Below are 20,099 nucleotides of genomic sequence, written 5' to 3' on the forward strand. Positions count from 1 at the left end.
CAATCTGTGAGCAAACATCTGGTTATAGGTGTCTTCTTGTGTTGCGTGATTGATAACTCCTAAAAAGGAAATTGAGGTATTAATCTATGGAGCGTTGGTGTTGCGTGGAGGCCAAGCCTTTTGTTTTCACGGTAGTAGAAGGAGCTTCGATGGTGAGATTGGTAGAAAGGAGGAAGTCTTTCTCCGGGCTGGTTATTCTCAGTTCTCAAAGCTTAGGGTGGTTGGCGTCGACAATGGAGAACTTGCAGTGGTGTCCGGGGGAGAAGGACTTTATTAGGTCCTTCAGAGAGGGGTCTAAGGTACTCATAGTCAGACGAAGTGGTAACGCAGCAGGAAGGTTTCTTGAAGTGGCAGTCTATGGTGTGGGTGGTCGGAGAGGAATTATCTTCATTCCAGAAGGTCGTGATGGGAGGGGCTGGAGGAGTTTTGTCCTTGAATTGGATAAGATCAGTGCATTCCTAAAAGCACCGTTTAGGCTTGGAGTGGCTCGTCATGCTATAGTTCTAGAGAAGACAAGGAGAAATGGTGATGGCGCCATTGGAGGATATGACCCGGTTGATACTAATAGAGCTCTCAGCAAAGATGGTGCTCCCACCTTCGCAGATGTTCTGCGTTCAGGTCCTGGTTGCATGGAGGTGGAGAGGACGCTGTCTCTACCAGCGATTCCTTTGGCTAAGGATCGTGGTGATTGCCCGGAGGAGCAGAAGCTACTGGTTGTGATATCGAGTGGTTCAGCAAACGCGAATGTTCAAGTGAATCCTCTGGGTATGGACCATTGTTACCGGTGTGGTTCTGAACTTGCGAAGGCCAAGATGGTTCCTGCTGTTCGTGACAAGACAGGTTGTGTCCATGGTGATACTTTGGCAGGAAATCAGCTGTCAGGAGAGTTGAACACGTTTTCCTCTCTTTTGAATTGGAAAAGACAGCTGGAGAAGTTGAAGGCTAAGGTGGACCAAGCTTTCAGCAGGGTTTGTGAAGGGCTTCTTGAGTTTGGGCTTGGCTTAAAGCCCAAGGTTAATGGGCGGAAGAGAAAGAATAAACTCAAGAAGAAGAGGAGGCTCTGTTGGGTTTGGAAAGATCCGAAGCCCAACGCTTTAGTCCTGAATGATCGTGTTGTGTCCTGTGGAGGGTCTGTCGCCGGTGAAGGGCATAGCGGGTTCAGATAAGTCTCCGGCAACTCCAGAGAACTCCGGTGGGTTGGGTTTTTTGTCGTTTGGCACCCTTGCTCCGGGGAACCAGCTTGTTGGGTGTTCCTCTAGTCCTGAGTGGGGTTCTGCTTTAGTCCTGAATGATCGTGTTGTGTGTCCTGTGGAGGGTTTGTCACTGGTGAAGGGCATAGAGGGTTTAGATAAGTCTCCAGCAACTCCAGAGAACTCCGGCGGGTTGGGTTTTCTGTCGTATGGCACCCTTGCTCCCGGGAACAAGCTTGTCGGGTGTTCCTCTAGTTTTGAGCGGGGTTCTCGGCCAGAATATGACGAAGATTCTTTGAAGGGAGAAACGGGTACGTTTGAGAAGATGGGTCTGTCTCCTAAGCTGCCAGAGGTTGCCGGAGGTCCACCTTTCGCCCTGGAAGTCCTTGTACCAGTAAGTGCTTCTCCTCCTTCGGTCATGAGTCCTGGGCCAGTTTTACCCATCCCTGTTTTAGAGGTTTTTCCCAAAGACCCGGTTGTTTTTGCCAAAGCTCCTAGGGAATCAGTTGATGTGTTGACTGTGTGGGCAGATTCGGGTCCTCCGGACTCTTTGGTTCCTTCGGGTCTTCCCTCATCTGTTCCTATGTTGACCCACAGTTCTGGTTCGGGAGTCAGGAATGGGCTGGAACTTGCTTTATTCCCAGAGGAAGAGCCTGAACCTTTGTCTTTTATTGACAAGGTCAGGGGATTTTTTGGTAAGAAGTCCCCAGAGGGCTTTTTGAAAGCGATTCTTGCATATAGCCACTGGGTGGGGATTACTTGCGATGGCTATGAAGGTCAGCTTTCAGTTGTGTTTGAGGCTATAATCGATAGTAATGTTAAGAAGGCAGCGGGTCCTAGCTCTAGCTTGAGCTTGAAAGGTACAAGGGAATTAAACAGATTAGCTTGTTCTGTTTATTATGACGCACATAGTGGTAGCACCTCTCGTGGTAGGTGCAAAGGCAGGGATTTTGGTGGTTTTTTATGAAGCCCAAAATCCTCTCTTGGAATGTTAGAGGGTTAAATGAGGGTGATAAGCGGTTGAAAGTCAGAAACTTATTAAGGCAATGGAAGGTTGATATTATTTGCTTGCAAGAAACTAAACTATATTTTGTTTCCAATAGTTTAGTGAGAAGTCTGTGGGGTTGTCACTTTGTTGATTGGTGCTATTTAGCTTCTCGCGGAGCCTTTGGTGGTATTTTGATTATGTGGGATAGAAGGATTGTAGAGAAGATTGATGTGTATGTGGGCGAGTTCGTTGTTGCCTGTTCTTTCAGAAGCGTTGCTAATAACTTCTCTTGGGCTTTTGCTGGGGTCTACGGTCCTAACTTGGACTCTCTTAGAAGTTCTCTCTGGGATGAGTTGGCTGGCCTTTCTTCTTGGTGGGAGCTGCCTTGGTGCATCGGGGGTGACTTCAATGTCACACGCTTTCCTACTGAAAGATCTAGAGACGTTCGTCTTAATGCGGCTATGATGGAGTTTTCGGATTTTATTTTTGAGCAGGATCTTATGGATCTCCCTCTTAAAGGAGGGCCATTTACGTGGTCTAGTAATCAGGAGATTCCCTCTTGGTCTCGCCTCGATAGATTTCTTGTTTCTCCAGATTGGGAAGTCAAGTTTCCAGGTTCTCTTCAAAAAAGGCTTCCAAGACTGTGTTCTGATCATTTTCCTATTCTTCTTGATTGTGGTGGTGTTCATTGGGGTCCCAGACCGTTCAAGTTCGAGAATATGTGGTTAAAGGCTGAAGGGTTTGTGGATAGGGTGCGTCTTTGGTGGGAGTCTTATAGCTTCCAAGGCTCGCCCGGCTTCATCTTCTATCAAAAGCTTAAGGCTTTGAAGATTGATCTCAAAAGATGGAACGATCAGGAGTTTGGTAATGTGGAGTTTCGCAAGAAAATGCATATGGAAGATTTGTGTGCTCTTGATAGATTGGAGGAACAACATGGTTTAACTCCCGAAGAAAAGGCGAGGAAATGTGGGGTCATCAGAGATCTGGAGAATTCTATTTTACAGGAGGAGATTAGCTGGAGACAGAAGTCTAGGGCTCTTTGGCTTAAAGAGGGTGATAAATGCGCTAAATTCTTTCATCGAGTAGCCAATTCGAATAGGAGATCCAATTCCATTGAGTCTCTCTTTGTCAATGGCTCTCTCTCTTCTGATCAGCAGGTTATTAGGGATCATGTTGCTCAATTTTATAAATCTCTTTTTGCAGAACCTTTCAGTTGGAGGCCTAGGATGGATAACCTTGTTTTTGACAATTTGGATGCGGGTGAAGCCTCTTCCTTAGAACTTCCTTTTGAGGAAAGGGAGGTCTTAGAGGTGGTTAAAGGTTTGAATCGTGATGAGGATCCAGGCCCTGATGGGTTCACTCTTGCGTTCTTCCAAGATTGTTGGGATGTGATCAAGACTGATCTCATGGGGGTTTTCCAGGACTTTCACACTCATAGCAAGTTTGTCAAAAGCATTAATGCCACTTTTTTAGCCTTAATTCCGAAGAAGTTTGGGGCTGTGGATCTTAAAGATTTTTATGCCTATTAGTCTTGTAAGTGGTGTTTACAAGATCATTGCTAAAGTTCTTGCTAATAGGCTCAGAAGGGTTGTGGAGAAGATTATTTTGAATCCCCAAAATGCTTTTGTGAAAGGAAGGCAAATTCTTGATTTTGTTCTTATAGCTAATGAGTGTCTGGATAGTCGCATCAAATCAGGTGAACCAGGGTTACTTTGTAAACTGGATATTGAGAAGGCTTATGATCATGTTAATTGGGATTTCTTATTGTATATATTGAGAAGATGTGGCTTTGGGGAGAGATGGTGTTCTTGGATAGCGCATTGTATTTCTTCGGTGCGTTTCTCGGTTTTGGTGAATGGCACCCCTTCTGGTTTTTTAGTAGCTCTCGTGGTCTTAGACAGGGTGATCCTCTGTAGCCTCTTTTGTTTGTCATTGTGATGGAGGCCTTCAGCAAGTTGTTCTCTATTACTGTTCAAAGGTGCTTTCTCTCTGGCTTCTCTGTGGGCTCTAGTAGCAATGGAGTGATTAATATTTCTCATCTGTTATTCGCAGGTGATACTTTAGTTTTTTGCAGGGCTAGTCCTGATCATCTTCTCTATCTTCGTATGCTATTACTGTCCTTTGAAGCCGTTTCAGGTTTGAAGATTAATTTGGATAAGTCAGTTTTGGTTCTTGTGGGTCTTGTGGATAATATGGATGATCTTGCAGGCATTTTGGGCTGTGGAGTTTCTTCTCTTCCTTTAAAGTACCTTGGTCTTCCGTTGGGGGCCCCTTTTAAGACTAAGTCTAGTTCAGATGAGGTAGTTGGTAAGGTTGAGAGGCGGCTGGCTAGCTGGAAGCGGTTGTATTTGTCAAAGGGTGGCAGAGTAACCCTTATAAAAAGCACTCTCTAATCTCCCTACGTACTTTCTTTCTCTTTTCCCAATTCATTCCAGTGTTGCTAGTCGTATAGAGAAGCTGCATCGAGATTTCTTGTGGGGTGGCATAGGCGAAGAATTTAAATTTCATCTGGTTAATTGGGCCAAGGTTTGTTCTCCTATTTCAAGTGGTGGTCTGGGCATCAGAAATTTGAGGATTTTCAATAAGGCTCTGTTAGGGAAGTGGCTGTGGCGCTATGCCCATGAGAGAGAGGCTTGGTGGAAATCTGTTGTGGATGTAAAGTACGGATCTACTTGGGATGGTTGGTGTTCTATAGACCCCCCTGGGTCACACGGAGTGGGGTTATGGAAGAATATTAGGAAGGGGTGGAGTTTGCTTTGCAGCCATACCAGACTTATGCTGGGAAATGGATCTAGGATCCATTTTGGGATGATGTGTGGTGTGGCGAGGTGCCTCTTAAGGAAGCTTTCCCAGTTTTGTATGACATTGCATGTGACAAGAATGCACATGTTGCAGACCATTTGGTTGTGGTGAGCGGGTCCTATCAGTGGGATGTTAGCTACTTCCGAGCGGCCCACGACTGGGAGGTGGATGTTTTGGCTTCTTTTTTCTCTTTGCTGTACTCAACCAGAGTGAATTGTGAGGGGGAAGATCAGCTCTGGTGGTCTCCTTCTCACAAAGGAAAATTTGATGTTAGATCTTTCTATAAGGCTCTTGCTTGCAAAGAGGCTATTCATTTTCCCTGGAAAAGTATTTGGCGGACCAAGGTTCCGTTGAAAGTGGCTTTCTTTGCTTGGACGGCAGCGCAAGGGAAGATCCTCACCTGGGACAACCTCAAAAAGAAGCGTGTCATTGTGATTGATAGATGTTGCATGTGCAAAATGAATGGGGAGTCGGTGGATCACCTTTTTCTCCATTGCGAGGTTGCACGTGCTCTATGGAACGCCATCTTTAGTCGCTTCAGTCTGTTTTGGGTTATGCCTCTTTGGATGGTAGATTTATTCGCTTGCTGGTGGACGGGTGGTCATTCTCGGAGTGCAGCCGTGTGGAAGATGGTCCCTTGTTGCCTTTTGTGGTGCTTGTGGAGGGAACACAATGATAGGCAGTTTGAGGACAAAGAAAGAACCACTGAGGAACTCATTTCCTTTTTCTTTTATTCTTTGTACTCTTGGTCGGCTGCGTTCCTCGCACCTTTATCGTTTAGTTTTAATGATTTCCTTGTATTATTTTCTTCTTCCTCTTAGATGCCTTTCTTGTATACTTCCTGTGTACTTGATTGCGCTTTGCGCTTTTTAATGATATTTCTCTTACTTATTAAAAAAAATTTTTGATCCTGGTTTAGAAAACATTTTCCATTTACCATTTTGATCCACGGCCAGGTCCTCTGTCAAAATCATAGGTCATTTTGGGTTGTTTTATGAAGCTTTCTTTCACCATTTTCTCGATCTTTGCTACCTTTTGCTTTTCACAAATGCACTATGCCCTTTCAGCTTAGAAGAGGAGTAACTCTAGCTTTTTAGCTGGAGAAATTGTCTTATGAGGTCTCCCTTTTTTTATCTTTTCTATTTTATATTTAACTGATACATACTTGCACAAGTATATGCGTATATATCATGCGCATGCGCACACACACATACCTGTGTGTGTATGTATGTATGTATGTTTATTACTTAATAGTATGTATTTGTGCACACACAAACACTTAAACAATGTATCTCTTTGCGATTTCTTGTGTTATCCTTCTGATTTTTAGAAGTGGACTGATTTTATTATTGTTTCTTCACGTTAGATATTATGAAGGCCTGCAAAAATGTGTTGGGCTATATTCAGAAAATGCCCAATTTCCTCCAGATGAAATTGATCGGTTGGATGCCTTGTACAAATCGCTTGGGCAGGAATACAAGTGGTCATCTGCTGTTAAGGTGACACATTTCCTTGATTTACGTTTATTCATCTTCCCTTTCTTGCAATGGAAATGCTATGTTCCGCTCAGCTTATTACAGACTCTTCTGGTGATGCGTTTAAAATGTGCCCTCAAAAAATTTTAGACTATCATTGAACTGCTATCCTATTAAAATGCGTGTGGTTTCTCAGTAGAGATGTTCCTTTGTCGTAATTTTCCTATTCTTTTGGGATTTTCTTCTCTTCTCTTGCATATGATAGAAAGATGCAATCAAACTTAACAGTAATCTTTCTTGTTGTTAACCATAATCGTCGTGTAGCATCCTCTAAGTCTAGGAAAAGATGATGACTAGGAACTCAGATACTGTTTGCCACCAAAAAGATGATGACTCAGAAAATTCTTCCAATCCTTGTGGATACTTTTCCTCAACCTGATTTAAAGGAAGACCAGAGACAGATGAAGTGCTGCAATTGCCTGTTCCAACTACTAACCACCAAAGTGCTGCAATCAGCTTGTCCAACTTTATGTTTGTTATTGATCATACTTAGGCAAAGACTATGGCTCTGTTTGTTAATGCGTTTTGGGTTTGAAAAAGCTTTTTTTTTTTGGTTGGAAAAAGTGTTATGATGCGACATAAAAGTGAAAACTGTTTTTGCGTTTTTAGGAGTGTTTTGTATTTGGATTGTTTGTTAATGTTTTTGTTTTAAGAAGAGAAAACAAAAGGCAAAAAGCAAAAATTTTTAACAAACGAGACATAAGACTGCAAGGCATTTTAGGCATCTAATTGAGGATGGGATAATATTAGTTTGATGTTGATCTCTTGTACTGAGGATAGAAGAGGAACAAGGATACCTGAAGGTTTTAAACTCACAATAAAGCTAGGGTCCTTCCTTGCCTTGGTCCAAGCTTTGCCCAAAGACACCAATGTGTTGAGTCGTTTTTACTCCCGGATAAGGCTTTATAGAAGTGGTTATTGACATTTTCAATAGCCTTTAGCGCTTTGGAGAAGAATCTTGGGTCCCCTCTATTCTCCTCTTAAGAGAACAATCGTACTACATTTGACCCTTCATCCACTTTTCAGCTCAACTATGTGGAACATATCAATAGCTCTTGTTCTTTTACGAGGTCTTATCAAGATGGGTAGGCCCAAGTCTTTCCCCTTCCTTCGACCAAGCAGTAGTTCCTTTGCATCCCTATTGTTCTCTCCCATAAAGTGATTAATGTTCAAAATGGGCATGCAATCCCTATGGAAAAGCTTGTTTCCTTCATGATGCAAACTCAAATCTCTGTAACTCGGTACTGGGGATACACTATTAAAATGTAGGCGTAAATTTCCCCAAAATTAAGGACAAGAATGTGCGAAGGAAACTTCTAGTTGGAAATGTTGAACGCATCTGTAGTGTATGTTTCAATAACAAAAAGGGTCATGGAAATTAGGCGGGGTCATTTAAAATATTGCTATCGTTTTTGTGGATTATTTTTTTTTGATAAGTAATAAACTGGTCTTATTAAAAACGTAAGGTGCCCCAATTACACCGAAAGTATACAAGAGAAAACACCTAACTAGAAATAAAAAAAGGAACAAGAAAATCGCCAAAACTAAACGGTAAAGGGGACACAAAAGCCACCGTCCAAAGATACAAAGTATGAAAAAAGAAGAAGCTAAAATATCCTACAAGGACCGCTCCAAATCCTCGAAACACCTATTATTTCTTTCCTTCCAAACACACCAAAGAATGCATGTCGGCACCATCTTCCAAATCGCGGCACCCTTAGCCTTCCAGACGTCCACCAACAGGCAAACAATTCAAGGACTCTCCTAGGCATAACCCAAGACAAACCAAAATGAGTAAAGATAGCACTCCACATAGCGTGAGTCACATCGCAGTGAATAAGAAGATGATTCACCGACTCCTAGTTCTGCTTGCACATGCAACACCTATTTACCAAAATAACATGCTTTTTCTTGAGGTTATCCATAGTAAGGATCTTATCGAGAGCCGCCGACCACGCAAAAAAAGCCGCCTGCGAAGGAGTTTGTGTCCGCTGCACACTCTTCCAAGGAAAGAGACACCCCACAAAGCAAGCCAAAGAGCTAAAGAAAGACTCGATCGTGAACAAGCCTTTCTTGGAGGAGACCCACCACAACCTATCATCACTACCTCTTCTGACAATGATTGAGTGCGATACCTGGAAAAAAGAAGCCAAAACATCCACTTCACAGTCATGCGCTTCTCTAGAAAAGCTCACGCTCCACTGATTAGAATCACTCGAGAGCTCCAAATTATCCCAATAGAAGCATCCTTCGCACGAGCAATCCCAAATAAAACAGGAAAATCTTCCTTGAGAACTATATCTTCACACCACAAATCATGCCAAAATTTGGTCATAGCCTCATCCCCCACCTCAAACCTAGAAAGGCCTAAGAATTTCTCCCACCCTTTCTTGATGCTCTTTCACAACCCCACCCCAAAGGCACTTGTAGGCTCTAAAGAGCACCAACATTCCCATAAACTGCCAAACTTGGAGTCCACCACAATTCTCCACCAAGTTTCCCTCTCAATCCCATAACGCCACAACCATATTGCTCCCTAGATTAGTTATAATTAGATTTAATTGCCTTGTGCAAATTAGTGCCATCTGATTAGTGAAGCTTTATGTTTGCTTTGATTTGATCCTTTTTTTTTTTTTTTGATAAGTAAGAAGAACTTTATTAAAGAAAGCGTAAGGCGCCCCTAGTACACAAGAAGTATACACAGGAACAATCAACGCTAACCCAAAAAAACCCGCAACACCAAGGCCCCAGAACACAAAAGAACCAAAACAAGTTACAAAAGAACCCAACTAAGAACAAGACTACCCACTACCCTTCTAGGCACAACAAACCTACAACATGTGTGCCTTGCCTTTCCTACGCCTAGAGGGATAGTTCGCATCACCATAGTTGATGAAACTATGCAAATTTAGAAGCTCCCTTTTCCCTTTAGACTTCTGGCGCGCAAAAAACTGGAACTCCTCTTCCATGGCATCTCGAATAGCCAATGCCTCCTCCCCAAAATCCCCATCCATCGTCCAATCTAATGGCAAACCATCCCAATAATCATCTTCATTCTCCTCCCACACCACAATCTCCCCGTTATGATCAAAACCAACTGGCCAATTCCGAGATTGGGATAAACCATTAAAGCAACCACTTGAAGGGGAAGAGAGGCCTACCACCCCTCCATTGTTGACCTCTTGAAGCGCCATGGGAAGGACTGATATTGGGGGAAGGTTGAGAAACCCCTTCCTAAAAAGGCCCTGATTCACTGACGTCACTGACTTCTTCATTGCAGGAGGCTTTGCCACCTTCTCAGCCGGCGGCTCTGCACCTGAAACCCTCTTAACAACGTCGCCAATTGACATCTTCACGGCTTCCAGTGAGTCAGAAAGTAGCCCATCATTCCACTTCACGGAATGCCCTTCTCTCAGATTTTTCGCCCTCCTGTAGTAACACTGAAAAGGCTTAGAAACCACCACAGGGAGGGGAGAACGCAGCTTCTCTCCTAAAATAGCTGCTCCAGCGAGAGACGGAGGGGCAGAAAGGGGTTTAGGAGTCTAAAGCTTCCCCAATGGAGTGAACTTAAAAGAAAAAGGAGCAAGATTCGCCGGAAAAGCCAGATCCGGTGCCGGAGAAGGGGGGAAACCGAATAGATTAGAGGCTGGAGTCCGACTAGAAACCGTTGGAAACACCTGGGAACTGCTCGACTCACCCCCGGAAGAAGACTCCGTCCCTGTAACTGTCCCTGTATCTGCCGCCGACGAGGGCTCCGACCTAGAGGAATCCCCAACAAAAGCCGATGAAGCTGGACTCGCGCCCTCTTTGGCTCCCAACGCTGTAGCCTCCAAACCCCCATGAGGAAGCCGATTCAGAACCAACCTAGAGGACACCTTCGTTGTCGTCACCGGCGACGAAGGCGGCAGGCAGGAAACTTTAGGTTTCCGCTTGAGTCGGGCCACGCGAAGACCTAAGTGTTTTCGAAATAGCCCCGACCCGGCAAACCGGATCAGAACTCTCCTCACAGCCCGGCCCAATGCCAAATAAAAACCGGGACCCAACTTACGCCACGTCCGCAATCTCGAATTTTCAAAATTCAAACGAGAGTGCTTACCCTGCGGATGTACAAACTGGTCTTTGTCCAACAGATCCAGCGGGTGAGACTCCAAGGAAAAGCAATCCACCGCCGATCTCGTACCAGCCTCTGCATGCCACACCGCCGGTAGAAGATCAAGCTTGCAAGGTGTCGCCAACGAAGCCCTTAACCAAGAACGACCATCACCCACTATGGGTATCGTCTTCGCAGCAGTGGTCGAATCCGACCTCAAAACCTCCGCAAAAGAAGGCCTCGTCCACTTTGGAGCCAATCCCAGAGTCGGCAGAACATCCTTCACAGCCTTCTTCTCCGATGTAGATGAGGAACCGAGCCCGCCACCAACCGAGGCTGAGAAAAAGTCTACAACGTCTCTCAGCTCGTCGGAGAATTTAAGCCATCCCCACCCTCCACGGCCCTCGGGGATAACAATGGACCCTTTCCGACCGCCCAACCCGAACGTTGTCGCCTTTAAATAGCGCCCAGCTTTATTCCCACCTCTCCGAGCAATTAGGACCTTCGAACCTTCTCTGAACGACTTAACAAAATCTTGCTCTGCCGGGAGACCCAACACCACTTCCAACGTCGACGCAAGCCACTCGGAGCTCTGAGCATTCAAAATGACCACACCCAGGAAATTTTTCCTCTTCTCCTCCACCCTCACCGTCGACGCCCCACCCAAAACTGAAAAGTTAAAAGACTTCGACTCCACTAAGAAGTTCTTATCCATCTACGACACACCCGAGACTATGACGACCAACCCAAAAAAGCTACATCGCCGAACAAAGAACCACCCAACGAAACAAATGACCCAAACACAAAGCTAGAGGACCAAGCCGGCTAAGAGAGATAGAGAGTCTGAGAGGACGGAACAGAAATCAAACCCCTAGCTGGACGCGCTCTCACGCACCGTCACTAGGGGAGAGAGAGAGAGAGAGAGAGAGAGAGAGAGAGAGAGAGAGAGAGAGAATCCCTGTCCTTGACCATTAACGCAATTCATTAAAAAGCGCCTTTCTTTCTTTCTTTCCTTTTTTTTTTTTGTTTATTTCCCTGAAAAGAAAAGGGAGTATAAATTAGGCCAACCTCTATCCTGGTTTTGGAAATGCCGGGGACTTGACAGTTTGCCTCCAGAGGTTTATGATCTATATAGTGGATACACTCTTACAACATCAGCTAATAGTTGCTAACTAGGTTGGTTAGATGACAAGGAAAGTTATATAAAAAAAGGGAAAAGTACACGTACCCCCCTCAAACTAACACTAAATTTGTAATGTCCCTCCGAATTAAAGATTGCATCAATGTCCCCTCCAAATTACCAAAAATTTGCAATGTACCCATTTTGTCAAGAAAAAAGACAAATATATCCCTATAAATTTTTAAAAAAGAAAAAAAATTTAAACTACTACCCCATTGTCAATCCCCCCCCCCCCCCTCCCCCCCTCTTTTCAATGACAATAATAAACAAAATTGCTAAAAATTATTAAAAAGACTAAGAACTAAAAAATAAAGTACGTTGCAAGGGGTGACTGAATGTTCCCCACCCCCATGGGCATTTTGGGGACTACACCCTCGTTTAAAAAAAAGAAAAAAAAGAAATTGAGGTGGTCAAAGGGGGTGGCTAAACCACCCACATGGCCTTGGGGGTGGCTAAACCACCCACATGGCCTTGGGGGTGGTTTGGGCACGCCCCCCCCCAATTTGCCCAAAGGGGGCTTGATAGTCCCCTGCAATCTACCATTTTTTTTTTCAAATTTATGAGTGTATTTTTGTCTTATTGAGAATTTTTTAAGGTCATTTTTGTCTTTGTGCTGACCTTGAGGGGGACATTGACAATTTTTGATAGTTTGGAGTGGGCCATTGACTCAATTAATAGTTTAGGGGGACATTGACAATGTGGTGGTAGTTTGAGGAAGGTTTGTGTACTTTTTCCAATTTAAAACTAAAAACTATTTTTTTTTCTTCAAAAAGGTGGAAGAGGGAGTGGCTTTCAGCCAACCTATTGGCCTTGGTCTCCCTCTCTGGTTGGCCATACTGCTCCCTGGCCATTTAGTGGTGGCTTCGCGACCTCATTTTCCAACCTTTACATATATAGCGATCTGGAAAGAATTATTCTCCAAGAAGAAATCAGCTGGAGACAAAAATCCAGAGTCCTTTGGCTTAAAGCAGGTGACAATTGCACTAAGTTCTTTCATCAGATTGCTAACTCGAACAGAAGATCCAACTCCATAGAATCCTTGTCTGTTAATGGCTTAGTCACCTCTGATCAACCGGCCATCAGAGATCACATTGTTCATTTCTATGAGTCTCTTTTTTCTGAGCAATACAACTAGAGGCCCAAATTGGATGGCATTGCTTTCAACTCCTTATCCTTGGAGGAAGCCGCTCAGTTGGAGCTTCCTTTTGAGGAAAGGGAGGTCCTAGAGGTGGTAAAATCTATGAACCGAGACAAGGCTTCTGGCCCTAATGGCTTTCCCTTGGCTTTTTTCCAAGACTGCTAGGACGTGATCAAATCAGATATCATGGGGGCCTTCACAGATTTTCATGCTCATAACAAATTTGTGAAAAGCCTCAATGCCTCTTTCATTGCTTTAATCCCCAGATCCCATTTGGCAACCGATCTCGCAAACTTTTGGCCTATCAGCCTGGTGAGTGGCTTTTATAAGATCATTGCTAAAGTTCTCGCTAATAGAATGAGCCGTGTTTTGGAGAAGATTATTTCAAAACCTCAGAATGCTTTTGTCAAAGGTAGACATATTTTGGACTCGGTCCTCATAACCAGTGAATGCTTGGATAGCTGTATCAAGACAGGTATCCTAGGGGTTCTTTGCAAACCAGATATTACGAAGGCTTTTGACCATGTCAACTGGAAGTTCTTACTGTACATGCTAAAAAGATGCGGTTTCGGGGATAAATGGGTCTCTTGGATTTCTCATTGCATCTCTTCGGCGCGCCACTTTGTTTTGGTTAATGGTTCGCCAGCTGGCTTCTTCAATAGTTCTAGAGGGCTGAGACAGGGTGATCCTCTCTCGCCCCTCCTGTTCATTGTTGTCATTGAGGCTTTGAGCAAAATGCTCTCTGGTGCTGTTGATAGTGGTCGACTCTCAAGCTTCCCGATGGGTTCTTGGCCTCCCGTGATCAACATCTCTCATTTGTTGTTTGCAGATGACATTTTGGTCTTCAGTGAGGCTAATCCTGATCATCTTCGTTACTTGCGTGTATTACTAGTTTGCTTTGAAGCTGTCTCTGGTTTAAAAGTCGATTTGGCTAAATCTATCTTGGTTCCTGTTGGCAATGTGGACAACGTTGCCGAGTTGGCTTCTATCTTGGGTTGCGGGACTTCTCTGCCATTGAAGTATCTTGGCATGCCCCTTGGGGCGCGCCACAAGGCTAAGTTCATCTGGGATGATATTGTGGTTAAGATGCTAGGGTTACCCTCATCAAGAGTACACTCTCCAACCTCCCTACGTATTTCTTGTCTATTTTTCCCATTCCTATTCATGTGGCTAACCGTATTAAGAAGCTTCAAAGAGACTTTCTTTGGGGTGGGATAGGCGAAGAATTCAAATATCACTTGGTTAGATGGGATAACGTTTGCTCCCTGATCTCTGAGGGATGTTTGGGTTTCAGAAACTTGAGGTTTTTCAATCGTGCTCTTCTAGGCAAATGGCTATGGCGTTATGGGTCTGAGCAAGATGCATGGTGGAGAGTCGTGGTGTATTCTAAATATAGCAGCCTAAAGGGTGGTTGGTGCTCTCTCGAGCCGTTGGAAGCCTTTGGGGTGGGGGTTCGGAAAAACATCAGGAATATAGAAACACAGATTATTTGGCTTTGAATGCTTGCTCATCTAGTGAGCGTCTATTCAATATATATAGAGATTACATAGAATACAAGTTAACTTCTAACTTCTAGCTTCTAGCTTCCTGATCTAATACTATCTCTTAGAGATAAGTCTTATCTAATACAAACTGTAATCAGTAATCTAAAACTAACTTAAATACAAGTTAAACTCTTTCACTCAATACAAGAAGGACTCTTATCTCTAGGAACCGGTTGTCACTAGGAGTTGTGAACTACCGGAAGTCTTATCAATACACTCACTAGAACTCTTATGTGTTAGAGAAGAGTTTGGAGTGTGTTGTGCGTTAATATCCTCCCTCAAGTTCAACGGGAGTGCACGGATGTTGAGCTTGTATGATAGATGATGGAATCTCCTTGAAACCAGGGGCTTAGTGAGAACATCTGCAAGTTGATCTTCACTTGGAACAAATAGAATCTCTAGGTCTTTGGACGCAACCAGCTCTCGAACAAAATGAAAGTCAATGGCTACATGTTTGGTGCGAGCATGAAAAATAGGATTAATTGACAAATAAGTTGCACCAATGTTGTCACACCATATCTTCGGTGGAGTAATAAGTGTAAGACCAAGTTCTTTGAGTAGAGATCGGATCCAGATCACCTCAGCAGCCGTGTTAGCAACAGATTTGTATTCAGATTCTGTAGAAGACCGAGAAACAGTAGGCTGCTTACGAGAACTCCAAGAAATCAAGTTTGAGCCAAGAAAAACACAATAAGCACTAGTTGAACGTCGATCATCCGAGCATCCTGCCCAGTCAGCATCCGAGTATGCTTGAAGAGAAGTTGTTGAGGTCTTTTGTAACAGCAAACCATGAGTGATGGTACATTTGAGGTATCTAAGGATTTGCTTGACAGCTTGCCAATGAAGTTTGGTTGGACGATGCTTAAATTGGCACACACGATTAACCGCAAACGCCAAATCCGGGCGTGTAAGAGACAAGTACTGAAGTGAACCCACCGTGCTTCTATATTAGGAGGGTTCTTCCATAGGATCACCTGTAAATGCGGATAAGGCTGCAGAAGACGACATGGGAGATGATACTGGTTTTGCTTCCGTCATATTTGTTTTGGAGAGTAAATCCTGAATGTAGCGCTGTTGGGAAAGTAAGAGACCATCTTTCACGGGTATAACTTCAATTCCAAGGAATTAGTGTAACTTTCCAAGGTCTTTAACAGCAAAATCAGTGCTTAATAGCTGTAAGAGTTCATCAATGGCAGTGGGAACAGATGAAACAATAATAATATCATCAACGTAAATAAGTAAATACATAGTGACTGCTGCGGTATGATAGATAAACAGAGAAGAATCTGCTTTTGAGCCAATAAAACCAAGGTCAACCAATTTCCCACTAAGGCGAGCAAACCATGCTCGTGGTGCTTGCTTCAAGCCGTAGAGAGCCTTTTTCAGTTTGCAGATGTGATGCGGATACGAAGGATGAATAAACCCCGGAGGTTGCTCCATATAGACATCCTCGGATAAAAGATCATGCAGAAATGCATTTTGGATGTCAATTTGTTTCATAGACCATCCAGCAGAATAGGCATGTGATAACACAGTCCGTATGGTAGTTGGTTTGACAACAGGGCTGAATGTCTCACCAAAATCAATGCCCGCATGTTGGTGAAAACCCTTTGCAACCAATCGGGCCTTATGACGTTCTATAGACCCATCTGCCTTCCTTTTAAGCTTAAAAATCCATTTGCAGCCAACTACATTCTTCGCAACCGATGAAGGAACAAGTGTCCAAGTGTTGTTTTTGAGCAAGGCATTAAATTCAGTTTGCATGGCGGTGCGCCATTCACTAACCTTGATAGCATTGGTGAAACATGTAGGTTCTGTAAGAGTAGCTTCAGAAAGTAATGCCCGAGGTAGAGGGTAGCGCACTGTCCCATCAGTGAGTTGTCTGATGGTCCTAACATTATTTTGAGATCGGGTCCGCATAGGATGTACACGGGCGGTTGCTGCATAGATGACACATCCGGTTCTGCAAGAGATGAATCAGAAGAAATAGAAGAGCTAGAAATACTGACACTAGTAGGGGAAGAAGGTGTATTGAGAATAGGGTTGGTGGGTGGAGTTGAGAGTGCTAGGGTGTTGGGAATAGATGGGGTTAATGAAACAGAAACAGAATTGGAAGAGGAAGGAACTGGAGCTGGAGTAGTGGTGGAGAAGGGAAAGACATCTTCATGGAAGATGACATCCCGAGAGATAAATATGCGGCCAGTTTCAGGGTGGTAGCATTTATAGCCCTTATGACTTGTGCTATATCCTAAGAAGACACAGGGTTTGGATCTAAGTGAGAATTTGTGAGAATTATATGCTCGAAGATTAGGAAAACACTGACAACCAAACACCTTAAGAAACTTATAATCCGGAGTTTGGGAGAAAAGTTTCTCAAAAGGAGAGATTTTTGAGTAGGGGAGTCGGCAGTCGGTTTATGAGGTAGCATAAAGTTAAGCACGCATCATCCCAGAATTTCTTTGGAAGTGAGCTTGTTGCTAGGAGAGCCAAGGTTGTATCGATGAGGTGTCGATGTTTCCTTTCCACACACCCTTCTTGTTGATGAGTGTGAGGGCAAGAAACACGATGTCGAATGCCAATGGACTGAAAATATTGGTGGAGGTTGCGATATTCGCCCCCCCAATCAGTTTGGACAGATTTGATTTTAGCATTAAGAAGACGTTCGACCATAGATTGAAATTTGATAAATACTGGCATAACATCAGATTTGGCCTGAATAGGGTAGACCCAAGTAAACCGACTGAAAGCATCCACAAAAGAGACATAAAATCGATTTCCATTAATTGAAATAGATGGGGAAGGACCCCAGACATCTAAATAAATTAAGTCTAAAGGATTACAAATAGACGTTTGAGAAACTGAAAAGGGCAATTGGCGACCCTTTGCTTGTGGACAGACCGGGCAGGGCACTGTTGCCTTATTGGATAAAACAGGAAGCTAAAATTTGGATAGAACAAAGTTGACCGTTCGAAGAGCGGGATGTCCCAAACGGTGGTGCCAACTACGTGGAGAAGTCCTCTCACCAACGAGTGCTTGTGATTGAGATGAATGCACTGGCGACGGAAAGAGGTGATAAAGGCCATCCTTAAGTGGGCCGTGATGAACTGGGAGCTTGGTCTTGCAATCCTTAATAGTAAAAAAAGAAGAGTGAAACTCAAAGAAAACATCATTGTCAAGGGCAAATTGACGAACAGAGAGGAGATTCTTGCATATATGAGGAACATGAACAAGTTGTTTGAGGAGAAATTGTCGACGAGATAAAGAAAGAGATGCAGAACCAGAGTGAGAGATAGACATACCTGTACCATTACCTATTCGGATTTGATCTTGACCAGAGTACTCCTCAGAGGATATGTTTAGATTCTGCAAGTTGCTGGTAAGGTGGTGTGTTGCACCAATATCCGGGTACCAATTGGAGGAAGAGTAGGGGAAGAGTAATAGGCTTGGGCAGGCTGGTACTGGGCTGAGGGAGGTCCAGCAAGTGCAGGGTCAGGACGTTGATAGCATCTAGGGGCAGTGTGCCCGATTTTGCCACAGAGCTGGTAGATGGGCCTTGAAGATTGGCCTGAGTCAGGGTAAGAGGAGGTTCCTCTGCCGCGGCCAGGAGAGAAAAATCCTCGACCACGGGAATTGTTGGTGCGACCACGACCGCGATAGCCCCAATCGCGCGAAGGTGCACCTCGTGATGAAAAGTTTGCAGTGGGCACGACAGTCTCAGAAGGAGTGAGATGGTGTTCGATTCGCATCTCATGCGCCAGAAGATGGCCGTAGATTTCATCGAGAGTCAGAGGATCCAGCCGTGTAGTGATGGAGGTAACAAACGGATCGTAATCTGTCCCGAGACCGGCTAGGAAATAGGATGTTCGTTCAAAGTCGTTGAGGTGTTGGCCGGCAGCAGCATGGTTGTCACATAGAGCCTTGAACGTTTGGAAATATTCCGTGATTGATGTGCTACCCTTCTTGGAGGTAGCAAGTTGATAATGAATCTGCATTACCCGGGACCGGGCTTGAGAGGCAAACATGGACACTAAGGTAGTCCAAAGTTGGTGCGCGGTAGCACAACCAACAGCATGAACAACAAGTGGTTCAGTAAGCGTGGAGATGAGCACGCTGAGTAGCATCTGATCACGTTGGCACCAAGCTAAAAATTCTGGATTTGCTATGGTGGCAGGAGCATTTGGAGTAGTGCTCGGATTTGGAATTGTCTGGGCTGGAGGTGTGGAAGTACCATCCAGGAAGCCATAAGAGTCTTGGGCTTTAACAAAAGCCATGATCTGAGTTCTCCAGCTAGGAAAATTGGCATTGGAGAGTTTGATTTGCAGGGTATGATTCATGTTTGGGACGGTAAACAGGGCGTTGGATGAATCAGACTTGGAAGAAGAAGCCGTGGAAGCAGACATGATATTGAACGGGAAAAAAAAAAAATTGGAGGCGTGAGTCTATAGTGGCTCTGATACCATATAGAAACACAGATTATTTGGCTTTGAATGCTTGCTCATCTAGTGAGCGTCTATTCAATATATATAGAGATTACATAGAATACAAGATAACTTCTAACTTCTAGCTTCTAGCTTCCTGATCTAATACTATCTCTTAGAGATAAGTCTTATCTAATACAAACTGTAATCAGTAATCTAAAACTAACTTAAATACAAGTAAAACTCTTTCACTCAATACAAGAAGGACTCTTATCTCTAGGAACCGGTTGTCACTAGGAGTTGTGAACTACCGGAAGTCTTATCAATACACTCGCTAGAACTCTTATGTGTTAGAGAAGAGTTAGGAGTGTGTTGTGCGTTAATAAGGAAAGGCTGGGATTCGTTCTCTCGTTTCACTAGATCTGTCGTAGGGGATGGTTCCAAGATCAGTTTTTGGCATGATTTGTGGTGTGGCGACACAGCCCTCAAAGTAGCATTTCCAGCTTTATTTGGCATTGCTCGCCATAAAGATGTCGTTGTTGCGGATAATCTGGAGTGGTTGGGTGACTCATTCCAGTGGAATGTGAGCTTCATCAGCGAGGCTCACGATTGGGAGGTGGATGTCTTTGCTTCTTTCTTCTATTTGCTACACAGTTAAAGTAAACAGAGACAATAAAGACAGTTTGTGGTGGGTCCCCTCCAAAAAAGGAGTTTTCAAAGTTAAGTCCTTCTATTATTCCTTAACTAGCACTGGTGGCAGACGCTTTCCCTGAAAAAGTGTTTGGCGTACTCAAGCTCCTCCTAGGGCTGCTTTTTCCGTGTGGACTGCGGCTCTCAATAAGATCCTCACCCAGGATAACCTTAGGAAACGGCATGTTATCGTGATAAACCGTTGTTGCATGTGTAAGAAGATCGAGGAAGCTGCGGATTATCTCCTTCTCCACTGTGACGTGGCTTCTGTTGTGTGGAATTCTCTCTTCAATTGTTTCAGTGTGTCTTGGGTTATGCCAAGACGGGTTATTGACTTGCTTGCATGTTGGTGGTCATCTGGTAGATCAAGGAGTGCTGTTGTTTGGAAAATGACACCTATTTGTATCTTCTGGTGCCTTTGGTGGGAAAGAAACAAGAGGAGCTTTGAAGACTTGGAAAGAACCTTGGAAGAGACTCTCTCTTTGTTCTATCATTCTTTGTATTGTTGGACTTCGGCTTTTGTC

General features: G+C 44.1%; 1 protein-coding gene across 1 annotated transcript in view; it reads left to right on the forward strand.

The window, feature by feature from the left end:
• LOC133864792 (N-terminal acetyltransferase A complex auxiliary subunit NAA15) overlaps positions 1-20,099 on the forward strand; it is a 47,355-nt gene that overhangs the window by 16,640 nt on the left and 10,616 nt on the right. The window contains exon 9 of the mRNA XM_062301205.1: positions 6,347-6,479. Within this exon, the coding sequence (XP_062157189.1) occupies positions 6,347-6,479 (133 nt within the window). The remainder of the gene's footprint in view (positions 1-6,346; positions 6,480-20,099) is intronic.

This window comes from Alnus glutinosa, chromosome 3 (genome assembly GCF_958979055.1).
Source record: "Alnus glutinosa chromosome 3, dhAlnGlut1.1, whole genome shotgun sequence".
Taxonomy (NCBI): Eukaryota; Viridiplantae; Streptophyta; class Magnoliopsida; order Fagales; family Betulaceae; genus Alnus; species Alnus glutinosa.